Source organism: Molothrus aeneus, chromosome 10 (assembly GCF_037042795.1).
Source record: "Molothrus aeneus isolate 106 chromosome 10, BPBGC_Maene_1.0, whole genome shotgun sequence".
Classification (NCBI taxonomy): domain Eukaryota; kingdom Metazoa; phylum Chordata; class Aves; order Passeriformes; family Icteridae; genus Molothrus; species Molothrus aeneus.
In genome coordinates, this window is record NC_089655.1 from 15,000,162 (window position 1) to 15,023,960 (window position 23,799).

A 23,799-nucleotide genomic window follows, 5' to 3' on the forward strand; every position below is an offset into this window, starting at 1 on the left:
TATTCTGCTAAAGTTCTTACTTCACCCCATTCAGAGGGCTTCTCCCTCAACCTCAACAACCCACTCTGTCTCATCTCTACAAACAAAAACTTTGTTCCTCTGCAGCATGGTTTTCAAGAAGGTTTTGTTAGATGAGGGTACATGCGAGAAACTTTGTTCAATTTAGACTATAAAGGCTTTTGTTTTCAAACACTTCAATAGAGTTTCAACTGTTAAAGATTTTCCTTCTGAAAAGGCTGATTAACCTGCTTATATCCTTACTCACGTTCTGAGGTCATTAATTAAAAAAATAATCAAGGATGCTTATAAAGTCCTCTGCAATCCAATCTCAATTTGTCATCATTAATTAGATCAACATTGCATACAAATGAGACCTAACCTGATTAGACAGCATGTTTTACTGGAATTCCTACTGACGGTCGTGAAAGACTTCAGAGAGAAAATTTGCAATATTTTCAAAGTGAACTGCTCATACATATGGAATCACCCTGTCACCCAGCATCAGCTAGTGTTTCTCTTTGTAATTTTTGGCCTTTTTTTATTCCTCCCCTGCCCCTTAATTAAGACCCCATCACAACCCTGAGCAGAGAAGCTGTCACACTCATCTCCCTCCCAGCCTACACTACACAAATAATGCTGATTTTGCAAAGGGTGTCCACCGTCCTAGGACAATAAACCTCTCCCTCTGCAGAGTTTGGAAGAGAAAAAACAATACTAAAAAGTTTTAAGAAAAAAGTTATTCCAGGTCTGTTTTCAGAAACATAGCATTTAAATAACCAGCAAGTACACTCTCTATTTTCCCCCACCTCCAACAGAAGTAACCTTGGGATCTAAATGCACAAAGTGGCTTAGAAACCTGAAGCACCTTCACAGGTCTCCAATCACACCATGAAAGCAGTGCTTGCCTTTTGGAGAAATGATCCATTGCTCTTACCCAGCTCACTGCCTTCACTCCCATGACCTAATCTGACATGACTCAGCCCAGAAGATCAGAGGAGCTCTGCTGCAGCACATTGTCAGCCAGGACAGCAGATCCTCTGCCAGGCACCACCAACCCCTTCCCAGAAGGACAAGGTGATCAGACTGGCTCATCCCCTCCACAAAGGGGGAAAGTGCAACACAATGGATTTCCTCACTTAATATTGTTATACGGGGAACTGCAAGAGGGAAAATGGGGAAAAAATAGAAAAACTAAACCAAACAAACTAAGAAACAAGGCTTTCAAGTTTTGGACTCTTAATAAGGGTGGGGCCATCAAGTAATTACACTTTTAATAGGTCACTGCAGTGGAAGAAACTCTTCCAGTTGGGTAAGTTCCTAATCCATCATTAAAAAAGACGACAGGCACTAATCAAAGTGTATGAAGTCACATGGGGGGGGGTGGGGGGGAGCAACTCCAAGAACATGCTCTTACTGAGAGGATGGGGCAATCACTCCTGCTTTCATCAACATTTCATGCGTGTTTCCACACTTCTCAGGACGACAGTGGGAAGCAGAGCCTTCACGTCCTTCCCCACCCACCCCACTGATAAAGCTGTCAAATGCAGATTACCAACTGCTCAAGAGCTCATGTGAAATGAGTTGGTGGATTAATTAGCAGAAGGGCAGAGCTCTGAAGATGGATAGATGCTCCACTTCACAAGGTGTATTGATTGAAGGTCCCCAGCCAGCACCACAGGACTGTCATAATCCATTGTGAAGGTACAGCTCACTGCCAGCTCCTGCACGAGCAGCTAAATCTGGGTCACTTGGCTCAGTGCAGGGACACCTGGACCACACTCCCTCCTCCCTAATCAGACAGCTGTTTAAGAGCCCATTCCTTTAGTAAAATACATGGATTTGGACCTGAACAGACTTGCAACATGCGTGGGGAATACACCTTCATCTGCTGGTCCACATCAGGGCAATGAAAAAGTAGGGAAGGCTAAATGAGCCTTTCCCCAGGCTGCACACATCTGATGACTGCAGTCACCAAACAGTAATTTAATTTCTTTTTCAAAGTCAGCATGTAATGTGAGCTTTGACCACTACCTAGATCCACATTGAAATTCAGCCCTCACTTCTACCCCAAAAAGCCACTATCACTGAGGTGAAACATCTCATTTAAGCTTGCTAGTAGCTCTCTTGCCTTCATCTCTGCTGGAGCAACCTACTACATACGTTCAAACCTCGTTTCAAAAGACTGCTTTTCATAGTTGAAAGGACAGCATCAAACACTCTGGCTCCTTGCAGCTGCGTTAGATAATTCTTTGTACCATACGTATCAAAAGAGAACGTCTTTTCATATCTCCTTCAAAGGACCCTCTCCAGAACAGCTAGCAAAAATCCAAGCCAGCATTTTCTTGCCCTGAGAAATGCAAAGAAGAACTGACCAAGAGTTTCCTTACCTAAAGGGAATTGAAAATAAATATTGTGTGTAGTGTAATAGGAGAAACAAGGACATAAAAACAAGTGCGAAGTACAGCACAGCATCACTCCCCAGGCTGATGAGAAAAAAATGCAATTTCAACCTCACTTAGAAATACCTCACCCTTTTATGCATAAACAAATGAAAATCTGGTTGTGACTGGACCTATCACATTTTAACCTCACTTAACATGATTTTCTGAACAAAGTTATTGGTGTCAGTTCTAGACAAATTTTACCAGAAAAGGCTTTTAAAATATAAGGGACATAACCTTATAGTGATCTGTGGTTATATGGCATCTTTTTCCACATGAGAGCACAAGGGCTCTGCTGCTTTGCTGGCAGCAGTAGCTGGGAGGTTTTTTTTAGTTGCATTTGCAGCTAGATTGTATCTGAGATCAAAGCAGTTCCTCAGATTAAAAAGAAAAATAAAAAAACCCACACTATTTTAATGCTCTTAGCTTTTGGTAAAAAGTCTCTCATTTTTTGCTTAAAAAATAAAATTAAGTCCTTGCTTTTATTCAGATAGTGTGGGGCAGGACATTATTCACTGCACCTTCTCCAAGTGCCAGCAGGAGGGGAAGGCAAATATTGAACATCTTTAAGATAGCAATATTCTCCATTGCAAACATCTCTTCTCTAGAGCCCTAAGCCACAACAGCTGGACCTTCAGCTTCAGCAGTGGTGTGTTCTGAGCTATGAAGTCTCTAGAGATTGAACAATCAAGCCAGTGCCACCAAGGATCAAGAGCTGGGCTTCAGGCTTCAAGCTTCTGCCTCTTTTTTTTGTTAAGAAGTGTTCTGAGAACAAAGTGTTAAATAAAAAAACCCAAAACACCAAACCAACAACAAAACAACCCCACTCCCTTCAACAAAACCCCAAGCAACACACAGGGCTGACCTGAGATGGGGACACACTGGGGTTCCCATACCAGCTGCAAGAGGAGAAATGCCAGAAAATGCCAGCCTCACACTCCATGGGTCTGAGCAAGGAGCACCACCTCCACCCTACTGGCATGGCCCTGCATGCCAAACCTCACACAAACCCACGGACGCTGGAGAAAGCCAAGGGAAGCACTGAGGCACTGCTAATGCCCACCTCAGGTTTTACTCCAGTGCTCCTGCTAGGCCCAAAAGAGAGCCACTCGTTCATCATGCGTGATCTCTGCGTGACTGGTTTTTTGCAAGGCATTTTAGTCTCCAGGGATTTAGTGGTATTACTGAGGGTTAAATTCCCACCACACCCTCTAAGAGCAACCAAGATAAATGTCTCCCTTCTGTGTGACACATCATGCCCTGCAGAGGACTCTGGTCACTTTGTTCTTGCACAAGCTTGGGTATATATTACATGATAAACTTGCTATGAGCAGGGGGACCAAAGACAGCGAAGGGATGCTGTGTCCTTACCGTCCACGTTGCTGACTTTGCTGTGCTGGACTGCTGAAATGAAACATCAAAGCTGTGAGGTCCTGGGTAGTCTGTGTTGGAAGGGATGGCTGGGGAGGGAGAGAGGGCATCAAAAGTTGAGCTGGGCTGGGCGTAGGGCGAGGGGGCCGTGACGCTGTTCTGCGCGTGCTCCGTGTTGTACGGGCTGGTGGAGGAAGAGCCATTCTGGATCTGCTGGTCCATGCTGTTCAGGAGCCCCAGGTTCGTGTACTGTGGCTGCAGGCAGAGAGATGCACAGAAGTGTTAGAGGAGCTGCATCAGCACGGGCTGGCCAGACATGGCACAGCCTCCACCATGGAGGATGCACAGCATCATCTCAGCACCACTGCTCGTGTCACACCAGGAGGGAGATTTGCAAAGGATATCCCCCACTTGACATTGGTGACTGAAACAGAAAGGAGCACAGCTCCTCAGTCACACACTGGATCAACAGCAGAGCTGGGAAAACAGCCTGTGCATAACCAGGAGGTGATTTGCAGGGCAGAAAGCCATGACAGAGAGACAGGGTTGCTATGTCTAGCAACAAAGTCAGACCTTTTCAAAGGTACAGCTGAAACGTGGTAAAAGTCAGCAGGTCCCCTATACAGTGCAACTTGTACAAGGCTACACCATCTTCAACAGTCTGATGCTCTACACAAAGGCTATGGATCTGATCCCACTACACAGGATGACATCAGGACCTCTAACTCAGGTGGTAACTGTGCTGAAATGTGACTCACTGGAAAAACTGCTAGGTGCCACTATCAGAACCTTGCATTCAACTCCCAGTGACCAGTCACAAACGGTGGTGGAGAATCAAAGTTCTCATCAAGTAGGATGAAAACAGCATGGAAGGCTTCTTAAGAAGTATCAGTTGTACAGTTAAGTAGTACCTAAGTGCTACTTAGCATTTTAAAAGCTTTCAAGTACAAACAATACATGAAACAACTGGAATACATCAAAACTACAAACCTCTGAGAACAGAGTACAGAAAGGGCAAAGCTTAGATTAAGGAGAGGTTAACCAAAAAAATACATCTAATACCCTAAATTCAATGTGTAGCCATGGTCCCCCACATCAAAGAGAGTGGAACACAGTTTAGAGGAAGGTGAGAAGAATAAGAAAATCCTTTTAATGCCATCCTGTAATGTGACAGGATGACTTTTCAGCCTGGAAAAAAGACTATGAGAAGAAAGGTGGAACTCAGCATGATAGAAGGTGAAAAATTCCTAGGCGACATGGAAAAACAGCAAACACAAAATTAATTTTCATGTTCTCTTAAAAGAGGAGTTGGGGAATAAGCAAACATCTTGAGCATAATTTTGGTTTAAACATACAGTTATTCTTCACAAAAGATGTATGCTTCACAAAACCCACAAATAAACATGGATTTTTTTCTGCCACAAAATGTCACAATACTAAAAGCATACGTTCAAAAAGGCAGGAGACAAGTTCTGCTTGAGAAAAATACATCAAAACAAGTGTATCTGATTTAAAAAATCTGAACTACCAACACTTGGAAGCTGGGAAAGTATTCTGGAGAAAGTTACACAATTGCCACACGTTTTTAATCCTCCGAAGGACATGGCACTGGCCAGAGTGGCAGGTCAGCAGGCAGGTGGGATTCAGTCAGGTACATTGGGTTCACAGCCTCATCCCACTAACTGTGCCCATCTCAGGGCAAGCAGCATCACAAAGGTTTGTGGTGCCTATTCCCAGCAGTTCTGGGCTCAGCCAAGAACATGCAGCAATAAAGGCACCTGGTTCTGCTGTTAGCTGCTGACACAGCAGAAGGGACTCAGGCTCTTTCTCTGATCCAAGGCTCCAAGCAGCTCATGTCCCTCACCATCCTGTTGGCTCCAATCCCAACCAGAGTGATCAAGCTATCTTGTCAGTATTTCAGCTACTCTGCTCACAACTTCCCTCATCTTTCCAGCAGTTATTCCTGCTCTTATCAGCCACAAAGCAAAGGCTCCCTGAGTCAGAGCATCAACCAAAAGATCCATAACAAAAAGCTTTCTCAATACTGGGACTGCCAGTAGCCCTACTGAAGCTTCGAGTAGCATAACACTCCTCCAAAGACCTGAAAGGGAAGGGCACAACCTATCTGCTGAGCTCTCCTGGGAACTTTGGATAAGCCATTTAACATCCAGCTTTACCAGTCACTTCAGCCTTTCACAGAGGAAAACAGGATGGCCCCTTTGCCAAGATGAAGTGTCTTCCACATGCCCAAAGACTTCACACTCTCTGCTGTACTTCCAAAATGGAAGTAGAGAAATTTAAACCACTCACTGCAGCTCTTCCTTTGGTTTCTGTTTCACTAGAAGAAGCTAATAATTTATGGGGGTTTTATTAAACACTCAAGGTGAGGCTGGTGCTCTGGGGGTCTTCAGTGAGGCACATGGGACCTTCCAGAGATGGATCAGCTCACAGGAGCTGTGCTGTGAAGGTCTGGGCATGGGGGAACAGCACAGAAAACTTAATTTTGGAAGCTGGGATAGGCTGCAGAGAGAAGGGAGAGCTGGTTCCCTCCCTCGCTCTGTCAGCGACTCGCTGTGTCCTTGGGCAAGGCACCTCTCCTCCCCCTCCACCCTCACCCTACTGCAGGCAGCAAGGTCTGCAGGGCAGGGATTGCTCCTCACCCTGTAAAAAGCCCTGGACTTAATGGGCCTCCTTTGTCTCAGGCCTGCAGGCACCAGAGTAATAAAAGCAATTACATACTGAGTCCTAATCCTGGGTGAACCAGTGACTCAGGTTAGTCATTTGCCCTCCTTGCCTCAGTTTCCCCCTCTGGAGCAGTGTGGATGTTATTAGTGCCCAGCACCCCTGTTAGATGGGAGAGCTTGTATTTAATTGGACTCAAAGCTAAATAGTTGATGGGGGAGAGAGCAATCCAGACTGGTTCTTCTTCTCCAAAAGGAGATTGCAGCTTTGGCAACACAGATGACAGTTATGTCTCATCTCCTGCAGGCTATTCACTCAACCAAGACCTATTTAACGGACTTTTGGTGCACGTCTTCCCTCAAGGCTAATTCCATATGGAAAGAGCCAGAATTCTGATGTGCTGTACCAGGAAGAGTCTTTTTCCTTATCAATAATTTTGCATATAATCAAATAACAACCCTCCTGCCCCAGAATCTCCTAGTGAGACCTGAAGCCTTCTCAAAAATGTAGAAGTATCATTCAATTGTTTCATTCCTCACGGAGATTATAATCAGACACACTCCCTAACCAGCAAATGATGAGAAGACAGCTGTGATGAAAACAGTCTCCTACACCAGCTCAGACACACAGACAGCAGAACAATAGTCTTTCAACTTTCACTTAAAAACTATTTCTCTAATCCCAGGCCACTTAAACTAATGGGGAAAGATGGCCAAACAAGAGGTCAGTGTTAACAAGACAGCACAGCCTGGAATGCTGAAGGTGCTGCCTGGGATCCAATTAAACAAAAATAATAAAATAAGTGCCCCATTAAAATGTAAGATATCCTTCAGATATTCCAAGATCCTTTTCATTCCTTTCAGTCCAGGGACCATCTGTCTAAATGTTATCGGCGGAGCAGCCGTTCCAGTGCATTTATACACTCACATGCCACAGCCGAATGCCGTGTCCCCATTTGCTCTTTAAATAACTATTAATCTCCTTGCACTTATCCTCATGCTGACACAAGCAGCTGTTGGACTCCCCTTCTGCTGCTTCGAGTCCCGCCAGCCTTTCACCTTCCCTGGCCCCTGCGTCCCCTCCCCAGGCAGGTGCTCCATCCCTGTGACAAAGCCACCAGGTTGGCCCAGCCCAGCACTAAGCCCGGTCTCCCAGCTGTGCCCCAAGGCAGGCACAGAGATGTTTGCGCTCAAGGGGTCAACACCTGAACTGCCTGCAAGGTTTTGGAGGAATCTGATAAGGCTTGGGGAGGCACACGCCTTCTGACAACAGGACAATTAGAGGGGCAGCAGGCCCGGGGAAGGCACACGCAGGAATTCACCCCCCTGGCCCCTGGGGTGGGGAGAACAAAGAGAGGCTGCAGACTGTCTGCAAGGTATTGCCCCTCAGGAGGGGGCTGCAGGGCGTGTGTTTGCACACACACTGCTTCCTTTCACCATTGACAGAAAGGAACACAACAGCATTTCATCCAGAAATTAATTCCTGGTAGGTTGGGAGCACAGAACTTAACACATGCTCATATTTTGCTGTGGGGTTGTTTTAAATGACTGAAATGTAGCCCGACCACCAATTCCTGATATAAACAGAAAGCTATTCGGTGGAAAGAAATGAATTGCATATAAAGCTGAAAGAACAGATTATCTAATTTTCAGTGCCTTTGTTTGCTATTTTGTTCCCTCCACCAAGTTTCCGAAACTATTAATATCACTGAACCATTATAAAAACCTCCAGGCAAGTCTAACAGCAAATAATTAGAGAGCTACAATTAGATCTTAGACCACGTATTTCGGAACATCATCTCAACAACGCATCTTGAACTATCAGTTTCGCTTCGTACATCCCATCAGCTTCACTTTCGGGTTCTTAACGCTAACTCATGCTTGCGGGTCAGGAGAAACATGGCTCTGCCGGAGGGGTTGCTGAATTAAAACCAGACTGGAAACCGGCGATGGTTTGAGCACGGTTGTGCTGCCGGGAGGGTGGATGTGCCCCGGGTGCACGGGGGGACAGCAGAGCCGGCGGCCAGCGGCTCCGGGGCGCTTGCCACCAGAGGGCAATGCAAATGCTCCGGCACGGCAGAGCCGCAGCAGGGCAAGATGCCCCAGCCCACCCAAACCCTTCTCCCACCCTGCCCTGCAGCAAGAACCCAGCCCTGGCTCTCCAGCCTAAAGCCCATTGTGTAAATTAATAAGGTTGTGAGAAAGATCTGCAAAAAGACCCTCCGTTGGAAAGGAAGTAACTAGTGCAAGTCATGAAAAGCTCTGAAGGGGACTTCCACGTCAAAAAATCCCCTAAAATACACAGCTCCAGCTATTAACTACCCAGTTAGCAGCATTTCTGAGAGTTTTGAGGGTTTCTCCACTTGAGAAAATAGACGAAAAGTTACCATCCTCAGGTGTAGAACACCTAGATGCCTCCACCCCTATCAAAACCCTTCTCCCTAATACCAAAAGAACAAGCATTACCATACACACCTACTGACTACGTTTTAATTCTCACCACCAGGTCTATCTACACAGCTCAAGAGCAGTGTCCAACTACCCAAAAGCCTTGCAAAACACCTGGTGCTTATTCTCCAAAGATATGAGATGATGAAACTAATAAACTACCATAGTTATTAGCAACAAGAACATTTGCACAGCACTTTGGACATCCTGTGCTTTGTCCTTAACCACACCACAATGATGCACTAGGGCTATCTCTTGTAGGACTAATAAGCAACTTACAGCAATATTTCAGTGCTGGCCCAGGGAAACATTCAGACTCCTGCTGGAGAACAGCTATCTTAAAAGCAGCAGGAGAAATGTTTCTATCCAAATCAGATGATACACAACTCAAATATACCCAGAAATATTTAAATCCACCTAAGTTTTCCAACCTCCCTAGCAAAGGATTTTAGTAGGGGGAAATAAGTCCCTTAAGCTCAACAGAAGGCCTTCTATCATAATTATTAACCAAGATATTGCTGACTTCCAGTTGCTCTGATGGCAGCTGATACAATACCCCATGTCAGCACTCTGCTTGTGCCATGACAGAGCAGTGCCAAGAAATAAAGGGCTCCACCTATGGCCCTCAGCTAAGATCAGGGCTGAAGCAGAGACAGCTCACTCATCGCAATGAAAGCTGTGATTTATTTTGCCTCTCTAGTCTGTTTTCTCACATAAAAAACCCCCAACAAACAACAAAACTAACCAAAAAACAAATTAAAAAAGAGGGAGAGAAAGACTGAAAAATTTACAAATGCAGTTTGGACACTGCTCTGGTCCCCTTCAAGCTATGAGGGGAAGAAGTGCACAGCTCATTTCAACAGCAGCTCAGCCACACTCCCTCCAGCTCCAGTTCTAAAATGGAAACAAATCCTGTGGGTCTATTCTGCAGTGGCATTTCCACAGAACTACTGTGGAGCTGGATACACCAAGCACTTGGAAACCCTCAGATAAAATGATAATGTGCACCATATACCCAATGTGAAAAGCAAGGGGACAAGTAACTTTGGTTGAACCGAAGATACCAACAGTTATCAAGATTGATTTGTTCTAGGATAGTGCCTGGAAACCTATCTGATTTGAGTAATCCCACTCTTGGGTCATTGCTTTTTCCAGGAAGAGACGAGGCGATTTCCCATCCCAGTGGTATAACAAGTTCCCAGTGCAATGGAGGGCATTGAATTAAAAGAAGCCCTGGAGTCAATCACTTTTGATATTAGACCTGCTGAGCACAACCAAACAGCCTCTCCTCAGCTCAATCCCACCTGTAAGCAGGGAGCACAAATATTTCTGCATTTTTCCTCCTTTACTATTAAGAAGGGAATCCATTTGAGATCTACAGGGCTGTAGAATATGCACAACCATCGTAATTTTAAGAAACTAAATTCAAGACTAATATTGAAAAAAAAATTCTTCTTCCAAGAAGAACAAAAACCAAAACCCCATGAGTGACACACACAATCCTTCTGCACAGGTATTTCATGTTAAGTAGTTAGATAAACCTAGGAGTTGTCTGGACAGCTTCCAACACCACCTAAACACATAGGAAAGCCTAAGGAAGACACTCCATTTCAATCAGCTGGGGAGGAGAAAAAAACAAACCAAACCCAGCCCCCATAACTACTCTCTTCCCCCCAAAAACCCACCATTAGATGACCAACTCAAATCACACCACTATGTTTCAAGCTTAAAAACTTGACTGCTCTGCCCACTTTACCAGAGCAACTCTTCTGCCCCAGCCATCCCCATCAGCCCTATGGCCCATTTGGTGAACAGCACAGAAGCTGAACAGGAGAAATCAGTGCACATCAGTGATCTGCAAACACACACAGAATCACACTTGAACAACAATCTGGCTTGTACACTGAAGGAGGCAGAAGAGTCTGTGCCATTTTCACTGGGATGAGCTATTCCAGCAGGCACGCAGTGCCACATCTACACCCCTCAGGTTCACAGGAGCAGCACAATTTCAAGAGCCATACCCTGTACAGCTGCAGGTCACATTTCACTGAGCCACAGGACTGTTGAACGCAGCACAACTTCATGTTCAAGTTAGAGTCCACAAATGCAAGTATTTGTGGGCTCAGAGAATGAGACAAACGAACAAAAAGCAACGTGAGGGTGAGTTCCTGTCCACTCACAAGGGCTGTAAGCTTTGGAGTTGTCTTGCTCCCCCCAGCTGTAATAGTTTTCTGTTTTAGCTAAACTTTGAGTTGTGCCCCTTGGTTAATTCATTTTGTTTTTCAGCCAGGAGCAGGGTGTCTTTTAAAACAAGTACAGCCCAAAGCAGGAATGCCTGTAATTCCTGACTCCCACCACCTGCCACAGGTTCACATAAGAGACCTTGTCTAATTCAAGGATTATCAGAGTGACAGTGCATCCCACTCCACAGAAATATTAAGGCTGGTCACCCTACACTGTGTAAGTACTTCTAAATATTTTCCAGTGCATTTAAAAATAAAACCCCTGATTTCCCAAGAGCAGAATTTACGCTCTTAAAAATATTTCTAAATCGGGCTCTTGAAAAAAGTTCTACTTGCATAGAAAGCAACGGTGTTTCTGAAAGTCAGATCATTTTAGGGTTTTTAGACTATAAAGCTTCCATAAAACAAAAAATCCCTTTCATAAACATAAACCACTTTCATTAGAGTATCTTGGCTATGCTCAGTTATTTTGAAAATTCAGACAGTTTAAAACAGGAAAGTCCAAGACCCACCCCCACTGCACACAGTCATTTCTTGACCCTGAGCTTGTGCTCAGCAATTTACTTGACATGTAATTTGAAAACATATCAACAAAAAAGAGAAGGTAGTAAAAAAAAGTAAATCATACAATATCATCTCTATGAAATGCATGAAATCACAAGACATTACAACTCCATGATCTTAAAAGAAATTGATTAATAACCCAAACACTCAGTTTCCTAAAACTGAAAGAGAAGCCAAGAGTTTCCTATGTTCTCCTATTACCAGCTGGACAACACAACATCAACAAAGATCTGAAGAGCCATAAAGCACAGACAAATAGGAAAAGCACTCCCTCACGCTCCCTGGAAATGTAAACATAATTGAAGACAAAGACCTGCATCAGAAAAACCAGAAAAAGATGCCAAGGTCTTGGCAAGGCTTTTTTTGCCTGATTTCAGTGGCTGAGAACAAATGTGAGATCCCAGCTCAGACAGCTGCCCAGAAATCCTGTGTGCTGAGTTTGTACAGCAATGCTGAAAAGTTGGATAAAAAAATAAAAATAGAACTTTAAACATTAAGAGGGACCAATTAAAATACAAATGGGGAGGTGGGGAGGAGAAGCAGGGGCTGGAGAGGAAAACTCCAGTAGTTGATTAAAGCTGCCTTGTTTCTAAAACTCTTTATTGGACAGTAACCATTGATGTTATCAGTCATCTCAGACATGCAGCATTTTATTGTGTTGAGAGGGCAGCTTAGGCTGGACAGGATATCTGTGTGTCATCCACAGTGAAAGGCTGCAGGCTCAGTAACCACCAAAGTATGGCCAAAGGGCACAAGGACAGTGAATAACCAGGGTCAGAATTGAACCAGGAATTGAAGTTAGCTCCCAAAGTCGTCATTATGCTCAATAAAATCCAAATGCATCATCTTTTAGACATGAAAGTAAAATACTCCAGCTTAGTAGCATTTTAGTCAGAACAAGAAATTCAGATCATCTGCAAGTTAAATAAGTCAAGCAGTTAAACACACAGGAAAAAAAAAAAAAAGAAAAAGAAAGAAGAAAAAAAAAGCCACACACATAAACCCCCCACGCCCACTCTTTGAAGCATGGTGCAACTATGGAATATAAGAATTCATAAGAAGAGTTATAGGAGGGCAAAGGGCAGATTAAAACAAGTTAGAGCAAGCAGAGGAAAAGGGTTACATGGCAGCATCAGAGTCCTTATAGGTAAAAGGAAGATCTGCTGGATTTGCTAATGTATTTGGCCATTTCTTCTGTCCAAATCAAGAAAATTCCTGGATGGTGTTCCCAAAAGCCTGGACACCAAACAGCAGACTGAAAAGCTTTCAAGGTTGAGGGGGGTGTCAAGAGGACTGAATGCCAAATTCTGATTAGATCCCAACTGCAGAGAACAAAAGGAGGCAGGGCTTTGCCTTCCAACGCTATTTTTTTGTATGAAAGCAGCTCCTGGGTTGCACCAAGCTGGCATTGCCTGAGCCCAAGGATCTGTTGGGGTTCAGTACAGCAGGATACACACAGCCAGGAGACCTATATCAGAAACAGCTTCACATCACTACTGCAGCTTATTCAGGGGTGAGCAGGAACTTTCTGTGGTGTTTTCCAAAGATGCCAGGCTGTGCATACACGAAGCACAAAAGCTAGTCCTTGAGAGGGGGGGGTGTGAGTGTACACAGACACAACATGCATGCAAAGGCACTGCTTCTTTCACAGTGACTTCACTCCATCAGCTTTACAAACATCAAGAATATTTTCCCCAACTATTGAAATCAGTTTGCCACATATGCTGCAGATGCAGGATTTCCAATGGGCTCTCTGGCATGGGGCTTCCAATGTCTAACAGCAAAACTAAACTCAGTTTTCAGCACTTCCCTCCCTGTCCAATACTACTGACTGCAGTAAACACCAGGACACACGGTGCCATGGTCATTTATGCAAGGCACAGCTTCAGAGATTTACATTTGAGGTATTCAAATGCACAGACCTTTCCCTGGGCAGACAGAAAGCTGTTCCAGATTTCTGAGCAACAATATACCTACTAATTTCCATCTGACACCACATTAGACTCCCTACCCCTCCAACTTGAACATTCACAATTCCTTTCAGACACAAAACACAGTGGACTGACCAAGGCTCATCTCAACAACTTTGGAAACAGGAAACTACTGCATGATACTGAAGTGGCAAAGTCCTGGTGATGCCTAGGCAGGGTACATTCTGGTTTCCTTTAAAAGAACTTCTTGCATACTTTCCTGCTGCTGAAAGAAGGTGGAGGGAGATTTACTCATCTCTTCAGTTCTAGTCAATCACCACCAGCACTCTGGAGGGAGCCAATCCTTTGACTATGGATGAAATACAGAACTGCAGCAGTGAGAAGTCACAGTAAAGGCTTGCAGAGGCTACTGAGAATCTCAGAGACATAACTTAAATCTGCAGAATCCAAATTTTACAGAGCACTTAGAATTTTTTGTGCCACCGCTCTCCAAAAAATACTTTTGTGATTCCCAAAGACCCCATGACATTACCTAAAAAAGCTAAAACAAACAAGCAAAATTATTAAATACACTTTTCAGTCATTTCCCATCAGCAGAGATCCAGTTGCTGACTCAACACTTCTGCTGGCATCCACCTATTCCTATTGTTCTGTTCCCCTTGGCCCCCGAGGCGCCGCGCTCCAGCCCTGTGCATCATCCCCTGACACAGCTGGACCACGGCTCTGCAGCACAGGCATTTCTGCCTCAGCAGCACAGCCCAGAAGCCCAGCACCTCCTCCCCTCTCCCCCAAGTTGGCAAGATTCTGTGTATTTACTTCCTAGATGTGGATTAAAACTGAAAGATTCATATCTGCTGAGACACAATCCATCCCTTTCATTCCCAGACACTACCCCACCATAAAATATTTCCCCTTCCCTCCCTAAACTGGGCGTCTCCTCCCACTTTCTTGCCCTTGGTAAAAACATTCATCTTCTTGCCATCTTGAGGAAGTTGGACTCATCTCAAATTTCACCAGGTCCCCTTGTATACCACTTCCCAAAGTCCTTGGGGGGAAGTTTAATCCGGATCCAAACTCTGGAATCGATCCCAAGAGGCTGCTGGGCTCCAATCAATGCATTAATTTTCAAGCATGCTCAGCCTTGCCACTTGGGTCCACTTCCAAAGTGAGCGGACTGTGCACAAGCCCAGAAATTCATCACACCTCAAGCCATCCACTCAAGATAGAACACACACGTCTTGGTTAAAACACTGCTCCTTTAGCTGCTCCACTAAGACCCCAGGTGAAACAGCAGTGGCAAGGGATTTGCAAAAATACAAGATATCATTGAGCACGCTTGGATCAACTCCCAGGTGACTCAATTCTAGTACAAATTAAAAAAAAAAAATCCAACAGGCACCAGGAAAAAAAAAAGCAACCACCAAAAAAGCTGCCCTGCACATCTCCCATGTTTTTGTTGCTTGCTTGTGCATGGAGCTGATAACAATGGTCAGTAATTTCAAATAAAATCACCAAATTTAAATTCAAGTTTCCAAAGAGGATCCAAGTTTACTTTGCCAACGTCAAGGACCTAAACCTTTCCTGTGTCTTATCTGAGATTTCCTGAACAGTTGTTTCTTACTGGGTTTACTCCTTATATTAGCAGCCTTACAGAAGTAAAACTCCAATACCCTTAAATGTCACCCTGCTCTTTGCTCCTTGCCCCAGCAGCTAGGCTAAAAGTTGGACAGCCTCTCATAGGCTCTCCTTTAGAAGAGAGCCAAGATCTCACCCAGGACCCAGTGTGCTTATATGAAATAGTGCAGAGAAACAGGGGTGAACCTTCCTTGTCAGTAGCTCTCAGCCAAATCATCACTTGCAAAATATGTTCTGGGCTGCTATACAAAAAGCTTTATGCCACAGTCTGCTCCTACAGCTCTTTAAGCCATCTGACAATCACAGCCTCTTCTCCCAGCACAGCAAGGTTCTGATGGGAAGCTCTGGGAGACTGAAAACTGGAAGATTTCTCAGGAATAATTTAGTACTGTAACTGAAGAAGACAAAACAAAACAGGGAGATTTTGAAGAACAGCAAGTTTATTCATTGGAGAGACCCACCCGCATGGCGGACCATGGCTGGGCTCGTGTGTCACTCTAAAGATCACTGCCTTGGAGAGCTGACAGGGGATTGCAAAGATCATGGCACTGAGACAGCAGAGAATCCAGAAAACACGTGCAAGGGAGAAAAAAGTTGAACCTTAACACCCTTGGAGAGTAATTATTTTCCTCTTAATTCTACTTGATACCAAAAGTGACTTAATACTAATCCAGGCCAAGTGGCACAAAGAGCTTTGAGCTCACTTCTCTGCTGGAGAGGATGGAGTGAGTGCTGCTGTTGTAGTACAAGAAGCTCCTCTCCTTTCTCATGATTTATGCAACCTAGCTTTAAAAGAGTTGCATTCATTTTATTGCCTACTCTGCACATTCTCAAGAGGCGTTGGAGGCAGTGCCAGAAAAATAACAGGGTTTAACAATGTCTAGCACAAATCCATCGGTGCAAGAGCTCCTTTCTGAAGCGTTTCCAGATTTTTTTTTCAGTGGGAACATTTTGTAAATAGAATTTAAAATTTGCCTTGAGCCAGGCAACACCCGCTTTTATTCAGCCCTCCACGATAATGAAATAAGTAGTTTCTCCACTAGTTATAACTAATGCCTTCCAGAGGAAAAAGTGCAAAGCAAATGGTTTACACCCTCTCACATCCCACATCCACAACTTTCCTGTTGCAGATGCCATGTCTTCTTCATAGATCTACTGAAGCTTCTGTCTCACAGTAAACAGAGCTGCAACTGGAAATAAACCCTTCTACAGAGTTTATGCCTTCCACAAGGCGTAACTTGACAAATGCAGACAAAAAGGTTGCCACCAGATGGGCTGAAACACAAGGTAGGAAAAGTTTCTTTCTGGTGTTTCTCTATGCCCAAGGAGAAAAAAAAAAAGCTATTTCACTCAACTTAAAGTCATTAGATCATTATTTAAAACAAAGCAGGTAAAAGAAAGAAAAATAGCTCCTGAGGGAGCTAGGCAATAGCATAACTGGGCTCATGTTGGAAGAAATCAGAGAAATCGGGTGTTGGTGACACCGAAGATTCAAGTCAGACCAATAAAAATAACTAGTCAAAAGAGCAATTCTAGTCCCCAAGGAAAAAACATTACCAGACTATGGAGATTATATATATATACACACACACATATATAGGAATAATTTCATCCTGTCTCAACCAATGTCAACTCACAGCAAAGAAAATGGATCATCTGTTGCAACCACTTCAAAATGTAAAACATCCTGACCACACTGCAATGGCAGCTCTTTTTCATCTCTCATACTGAAAAACTGTATTTTATTACTAGAAAATACTTAGTATTATTTTTTTTGCCAAATGAAACAAGAAACTGAGAAGATCATCTGTCCCTGATTTCATAGTGCTTACTAATCTTTCTTTTGACCATGGAAAATTGTAAAACGGAGCTGCCATTTCCAATCTGATCTCAAGTGTGATTACATGACTGCACAAACCCCAGAGCATGTACGTAACCGAGCAGTACCAACACTTCACACACAGCCAGACTGCCCTGATTTCTGCACAACTACTGCACAGTTAAAGCAGTGCAGATGGTCAAATGTCAGCAGGTTTCATTTCTGTGTGATAAAGCACACATTTTATTTTTTCCATCCACATGCAGGTTACAATCTGCTGAGGTCTCGTCCCTCCACCTAAACAAGGAGAGGATTTCTCCAGGCAAAATCCTCAACTTGTTGCTCACCATGGTGGTCATATTACCTGTACTACCACAGGAGATTTTTGGTACCCTAGGACAGAACAAAAGGCCATCCATGGCATGACAAACCTGCTGCAGTGAGGGGTGGATCTTTACTGGAAGCATACTCAACTCTTGCCCTTCCCTGTGTTTTTCCTGCAGCGCGATCGCCTTGTTTCAGCCAGGAGGGAGGTGGGCACACGGCAAGAGACAGGTCTCAGCTTCCCACTACCCATCTCTCTGCTCTACTTAACCCTCTTCCCTGGCAAACCCAAACAGGGCAGTAGCATCCATTTAATCTCTCCAAACAAAATATCAACTCATTTCCAACCTTCGGCTTTTCCACCTCAGATTAAACCTTTGCAACTGGAATGCAGTTTGAAAACGTCTTGGAAAAAAAGAGAACCTGGCTATATAGGGCTTCTACAATCTTGCAGAAGACCTCTGCAGCTCAGGGATAAAACTATGCCTCTCAAGCCTGCACAGATGTCACCACATCACAAAAACTTTAATCCCCTAAGTGCAATTACAGCAAAATTGAAGGATGAATGCACAAGAAGCGTAGCTGGAATTGCAGGGATACCATCATGAAACACAACCTCCAATGCATCTCCCTATTTCTTGCTCCTAATGACAGATTGTGCCCAAAGATGCAGGGTGTTGATACCATTTAAATAAAGAGAGGCCACTGGAAGGCATGGAACTCACATCTGAATCCTGCACAGCTCAGGAGGAGATTTCCTTCCCCAGGGATTGGGAATTGCTTGCCTGCTCAGAACTAGCAAAACTCCAAGACAGCATCACAAATAGGAAAGCAGGAGAGAGAGTCATGTTTAGCCAAAGCCTTCTGCCTTGAGAAAAAAATTAGGCTTTATACAGCATCTATCCAAGTGTTTTCATCTTGGGGTAGGACAAGATGTGGGGTTCAGAGGGCAATGCACAGATAATCCTTTCCTCCTGTTATCTCCAGGAAGGAAGCAGGTGGGCTGCTCTTCTGGGCAACAACCAGGCAGCATCTCTCAGAGATTGCTTCCTTTACCCCACGTTTGGCTGAGGGCCACAGAGAAGGGGCAGCAAGAGGGAAAGAGCACTGTGAAATGACAACTATGCCATGTGGCAAAATCAGCCAAGGAAAGCCATGGCTTTGTCCTCTGGTAGTTCTCAGCCAAATCCAAGTTGACAACAAGCATGATAAACCCTGGACACACTTTTACTGCACACAAATGAAGCTGATGTTCAAAATACTAGTTATATCTCAACCCTCAGAGTCTTTAACCTTAAACTAAGGATTGCTGAACTGCTCTTACAAAGAAAGGGCTCACACCCAGGGCACTGCAGCTCAAACACACACTAGTGAATTTTTATTTAAAAGCTAGGAGGGAAAAGAAAAAGAAAACAAAAATGCACCCTTCTGAAGAGGCTATCCTAACCCTCAAAGATATTTGCAGTCATATATATGTAGCTCTTCTTAATTTTCAGCGTGAAGGAATGCTGCCAAAAACCCATAAAGCAGGGCACAAGTTCTTTTGGTATAAAACTAGTTTCCCCCCCACCCCTCCCAAAACGATGATAAAAATCTTAACGGAAAGAGATTCTTTAATTTGTCTCCCACAAAGAGCAGGAAGATCTTTGGGAAGGATGATGGATATAATCAAAAGGCATGGCACATATTTCTTATCAGTGCTTGAACAAGATGTGTTTATTCTTTTGGCAATGATTTAATTTGATTTTAGCAAGCACTCCAAACTCTGCATCATCACTCAGCCAAACTGCAGAGGAACCCAGAGTCTCTAAAGGGAATCTCTATTGCTCTCATCTCCCCTCACAAGGACACAGGAAACTTGGACAACTTGCAGGTTCTCTCCTTCACACCCAAATTTTGTCCATGCTTCCTCACAAACGTTTGTACACAACACAAAGTTCCACGTGTGAAGATGAGGCAGGAAGACACAACAACATCCAAAGGGTTCCTATTCATCAGTACCTCACCATCCTATTAATAACCACCTAAAGTCTCTCTCCTTTTCACATCTCCTACTCATAAGCACACAAGAACAGATCTCCAGGGTCATCAAGTCCAGTGCTCTACCAACAAAGAGCTTAATTGTTCTTACAGCTGACCCAGATCAAATACTGGGATAGATTAAGCTGAAAAAGTGGTTCAAACAGGTTCCACCTCCAGCCTCCCAGGGCTGTGATTCACTTTAACACTCTTCTCCCCTCTCTCAGCTTTTCCCAGGCAGATTTGACCCATTTGGAAGGAACCCATCTGACCGTGGTGTTGGGCACGCCGCTCGCAGGCACGGGCGGCCCAGGGCCGTGGGCGATGGTGCGAGCTCGCCGCCCCAGCCACACAGCCTGCACTGGGGCTTGTGCAAGGGTGCAAGGGCTCGTTCCCAGGCTGGGAATGCATTCCCAGGGCTGAAGGCACCACACAGCCTTCAGCATCTGCCAGTACGCAACCAACATCCTGGGGTGGCTGGGCACAGCACCCCAAGAAACGGGCTTGGGATGAGAGAGGAATCCCTGCTCTTCATCTTAAAACTTGATTTTAATACAGGGGAAATAATTTCCTTCCCATAAATGAGGTCCATTTCTAAACGCAGAAGCTAGCCGATACTAAGTCTTTCATGAGTTGGTACGTCTGCCTTGTGACCAACCCAGCAACAGCTCTAAAATCTGAACTGCAATTACCAGTGACAACAAAGTGCTGCTTCTATTTGCACACTGAGAACTTTTTTCTTCTTTTCTAAGGAAATCATGCCAAAGTCTACTTCTTGTTTGTGAGCTTAAGATGGGTGAGGTTCATCATCACCAATATATTTTAATTGAGCATTAACAAGTCTCCCTCTCTTTTGAGACAAGTCATTAGCGAGGCTGCTCTTCCTCAGAAATGAAGCCAAGTCAATGCTAATGGGGTTTGCCTTCCCCAGAGTACAATGCTTCACTGGATGAACAAAGTCAGTGCACCTTGCTCAAATCCAAGGAGGTAAGAGGGAGAGTGGGGGAGGAAAAAAAATTAGAGCTAAAGACTTTTAAAAACCTCCCCTGACAGCAACAGCGACGAGTGGCATTACAGCAGAGCGAGAACGCTCCTGAGCACATTGCTCCTGACAGATGAGCCCAGCCAGTCAACCATAGGGACTCCACAGCCCCACTGCTGCTATTCAGCGAAAGTTGATCAGATAGCAGCGGACAAATAACACCAAGCAAACACTCCAAGAAGTGCTCTCTCCACATTTAAGAGTTTATAATTAACCCAGTTAAAAAAACAAAAGTCACCCATTTGGGTCTCGGGCATGGAGGCAGCAGAGGAAGCCGGTGCATGCACACGGGGGTTTGGGCTCCCTGCAGACAGGGACGGGGAGAGCACGCTGGTTTCAGTTTACCTCTCGCTCTCCCCGAGTCACAGACCCGCCATCCCAGCCGTGCAAGCCCTGAGTAAACCTTTGACAGACTTCTCCTCACCACCTGCCTCATCTCCTAGCTATGCTCTCAGCCTTTCAATTTCTATTTTGTTTTCTCTCCCAAGTGGCTGAGGTTCTGTCTGCTTTGGGGCTCGTACCCCGTGCCCTCCACTTGAAGCCTTTTCTTGAGGAATATACACACGCGCACACACACACACAGAGCTTTGGCCGCTTTGCCACTCTGGCAAGTGTCAACACAGCTGCTGTCTCCGCTGGAATGTAAACCAATATTGTTGTTAGATCTCCCTCAACCCCTGGTAACTTCCTCCAAGATTTGCACAGCGTGTGGCAATCCTCTCCGCTGCCACCTTACGAAGCATCGACCCAAGCTGGTTAAAAGCAATTAAAAAAATAATTTTTAAAAATGAAATCAAAGCTGCACCTGAAGTTTGTGTCCCATGCACGCTCATGAAGTGCAGAGAGCTGTAGAGAGTAAAATGCACCTATTGTACACGCATTTATCCTTATATAATATACTTCTACAAACACCCTGTGTAAAATACCTTGCTGCTGCAAGTTATGAGGCAAGGTATTAACAGCACTGAGTAACAGAGGTGTTGGTGCAGACGCTAACGCAGCATTTGCAGCGGAGGACCTTTGTTTGCATATTATTTTGCTTTGAAAAGTAACCTAAGAAGGGATTTTTAACACATTTTTAGTTATTTCCTAGATACCATCCACTTGAAACCACAAGCAGTAATTTTGGCAATAAAAGACTCATAAAAGAGTTATAATGCAGACAACACAGCTAGTATTCAGACTGCTATAGGAATGCAATCTGTGTGCATTGCCCACCATAAAAACTGCCTTGCTTCTCCAATGAAAGAAAATTATGTTGGCTGATCAGGCTTCCCAAAACAAATTTGCTGCCCCAAATGTAAAGATTTGAAGTTCGCTCTCATTTAGATATTTAGCCCAACAAACTCTGCTTCCCATTGTAAAATGCAAAAGTCTCACAAAAACAAGTGTATATTCTGCACCTAACTTCTGGGGTGAAGAAATTGCACGTATTCACTAAAAATAAAAATACATTAGCGATATCACAGCTGAAACCTAGAGTCCTTACCTCGCTATACTGGGACTGGGCATTGTTTTCCAGGTACAACATGTTAGCAGTCAAATTGATCAACGCTGCTGTTCTTTCTTCTGGCTCCAGGATTTTGACAAACACCTCCCACCCCCTAGAAGACCCTAAAAATATGGGATGCTACTGTGGAGATAACAGGACTCAGAGTGTGCCTCTCTGCATAATTGAAGTTTCCCTTATATACCTAAGTATAGGCAAGGAGGAGGAGGTGGGGCTCTCCTGCCTTACCTGTCCAATCTGTCAAAGTGCCACCTGGAGTCCTCCACTCCAATGGAGAGAGGCCTCTCCCAGCTCATTAAGTAGTTAGAATTCCTTATCACCAATCTCTAAAAAGCAAAGGGAAGGGAAGGGAAGGGGGGGGGGGGGGGGGGATGGCCAAAAAAAGAGAAAAGAAAAAAAGAAAGACAGGCAGGGAAAAGAAAGGAAACAATAACTTTCCCCTGCCACTTTTCTACAAGTTTAGGAACTCAAAAGAGAGCTATGGAATTGCTCTAAAGGAGCTGCTCCAAGAAACTTCTCCTATTTATTTACTACAAAGATTCCAGGGCTGTTTTTTTCCAGGCACAGGCTTTGCTGCTACCGAGAACCTAAATATTCACGAAGGGATCGAGACCAACACCAGTGGTACAGTAATGCAGCCGAGCATTTGGCTGCTGCTGTGTGCAGATTTGGGACAAAAGCCCCAAGGGCCTTTCTGAGAATCAATCACTGGTTCCATGCACCATAATCCAGCTACATTCTCTGTCACCTGTGTGCTCCCATCCACACTCACTGCCAACAGGTCCTGTGTTTGCAGGGCATCACTCCAGCTACATTTTTTCCGCTCCTCTGCGGTTGCTTCGAACTTGCATCATGATTTAAAAACAAGTTAAAAAAAAAAAAACAACCCAACCCATCCAAAGGGATTCACGGTGTTAAATTAATATATGGGACAAGTTTTCAGGTGCCACTCAGTAAAAAGCACCTGGACAGGATGCCCACGGCAAACTTTCCAAAAGATAGGAAGAGCACTTAGCCGAGATCTGCAGGAGAGATCCCCACTGTGATTTTACTCTGGACAAGCAGACAAGCCCCCTGCCCTGCCCTGGTGTCCCCCGGAGCGGGGGTGCCGGGGTGCGAGCTCAGCGCTGCGCTGGCGGCACCCGAGCCCCGTGAGGATCGGCCGGGCGAGCGGGATGCGCGGCAGAACAAAGGCGGCTGCTCCCGGAGCGCCACCGAGCCAGGCGAAACAGAACACCTTTCCACAGGGCTGGGGAGGGGGGAGAGAGGAAACCAAACATCCAGATCAGAGCGCGGCCCAGCATAATGACAGCGCTCCCAACTTTATCTGAGGACCGGTGCTCCCGCAGGGCTCTGCCGAAAGGCAAAGCACGGACTGCCAGCGCTGCCAGGGAACACCGAGCCTCTCTGCGGGCGGCGAGAGAGCGACCACAGGGGCTTTGCAAGGAGGGACAAGGGTCCTGGGGAGGGCTGCCACCCACACACAGCCTCAGCACCTCCCCGCTTCTGCCCGGAGCGGCTGCTGCTCCTGCCACGCCTGGCCCCGGGCATCATTTAACCCCGGCTTCCCCGGGCGCGCAGCGAGGGACTGGGGCTCGGGGAGATGGAAGCGGGCAGGCGGTGCTGCTCACGGGGCTCGGGGGAGATGGAAGCGATTTGGAGCAGGCTGTGCTGCTCACGGGGCTGGCGGCCCCTGGACTGCCTTCCCAGCACACGGCAGCTCTGCAAATTAAAGGACATGGCAAGCGCACCAGGCTGGAGCGGCCAGCAC

General features: G+C 45.2%; 1 protein-coding gene across 1 annotated transcript in view; it reads right to left on the bottom strand.

Moving 5' to 3' along the window:
* The window catches only part of TP63 (tumor protein p63), a 97,702-nt gene that overhangs the window by 42,206 nt on the left and 31,697 nt on the right, over positions 1 to 23,799 (bottom strand). Inside the window, exon 4 of the mRNA XM_066556514.1 lies at positions 3,813 to 4,067. Coding sequence (XP_066412611.1) covers positions 3,813 to 4,067 — 255 coding nt within the window. The remainder of the gene's footprint in view (positions 1 to 3,812; positions 4,068 to 23,799) is intronic.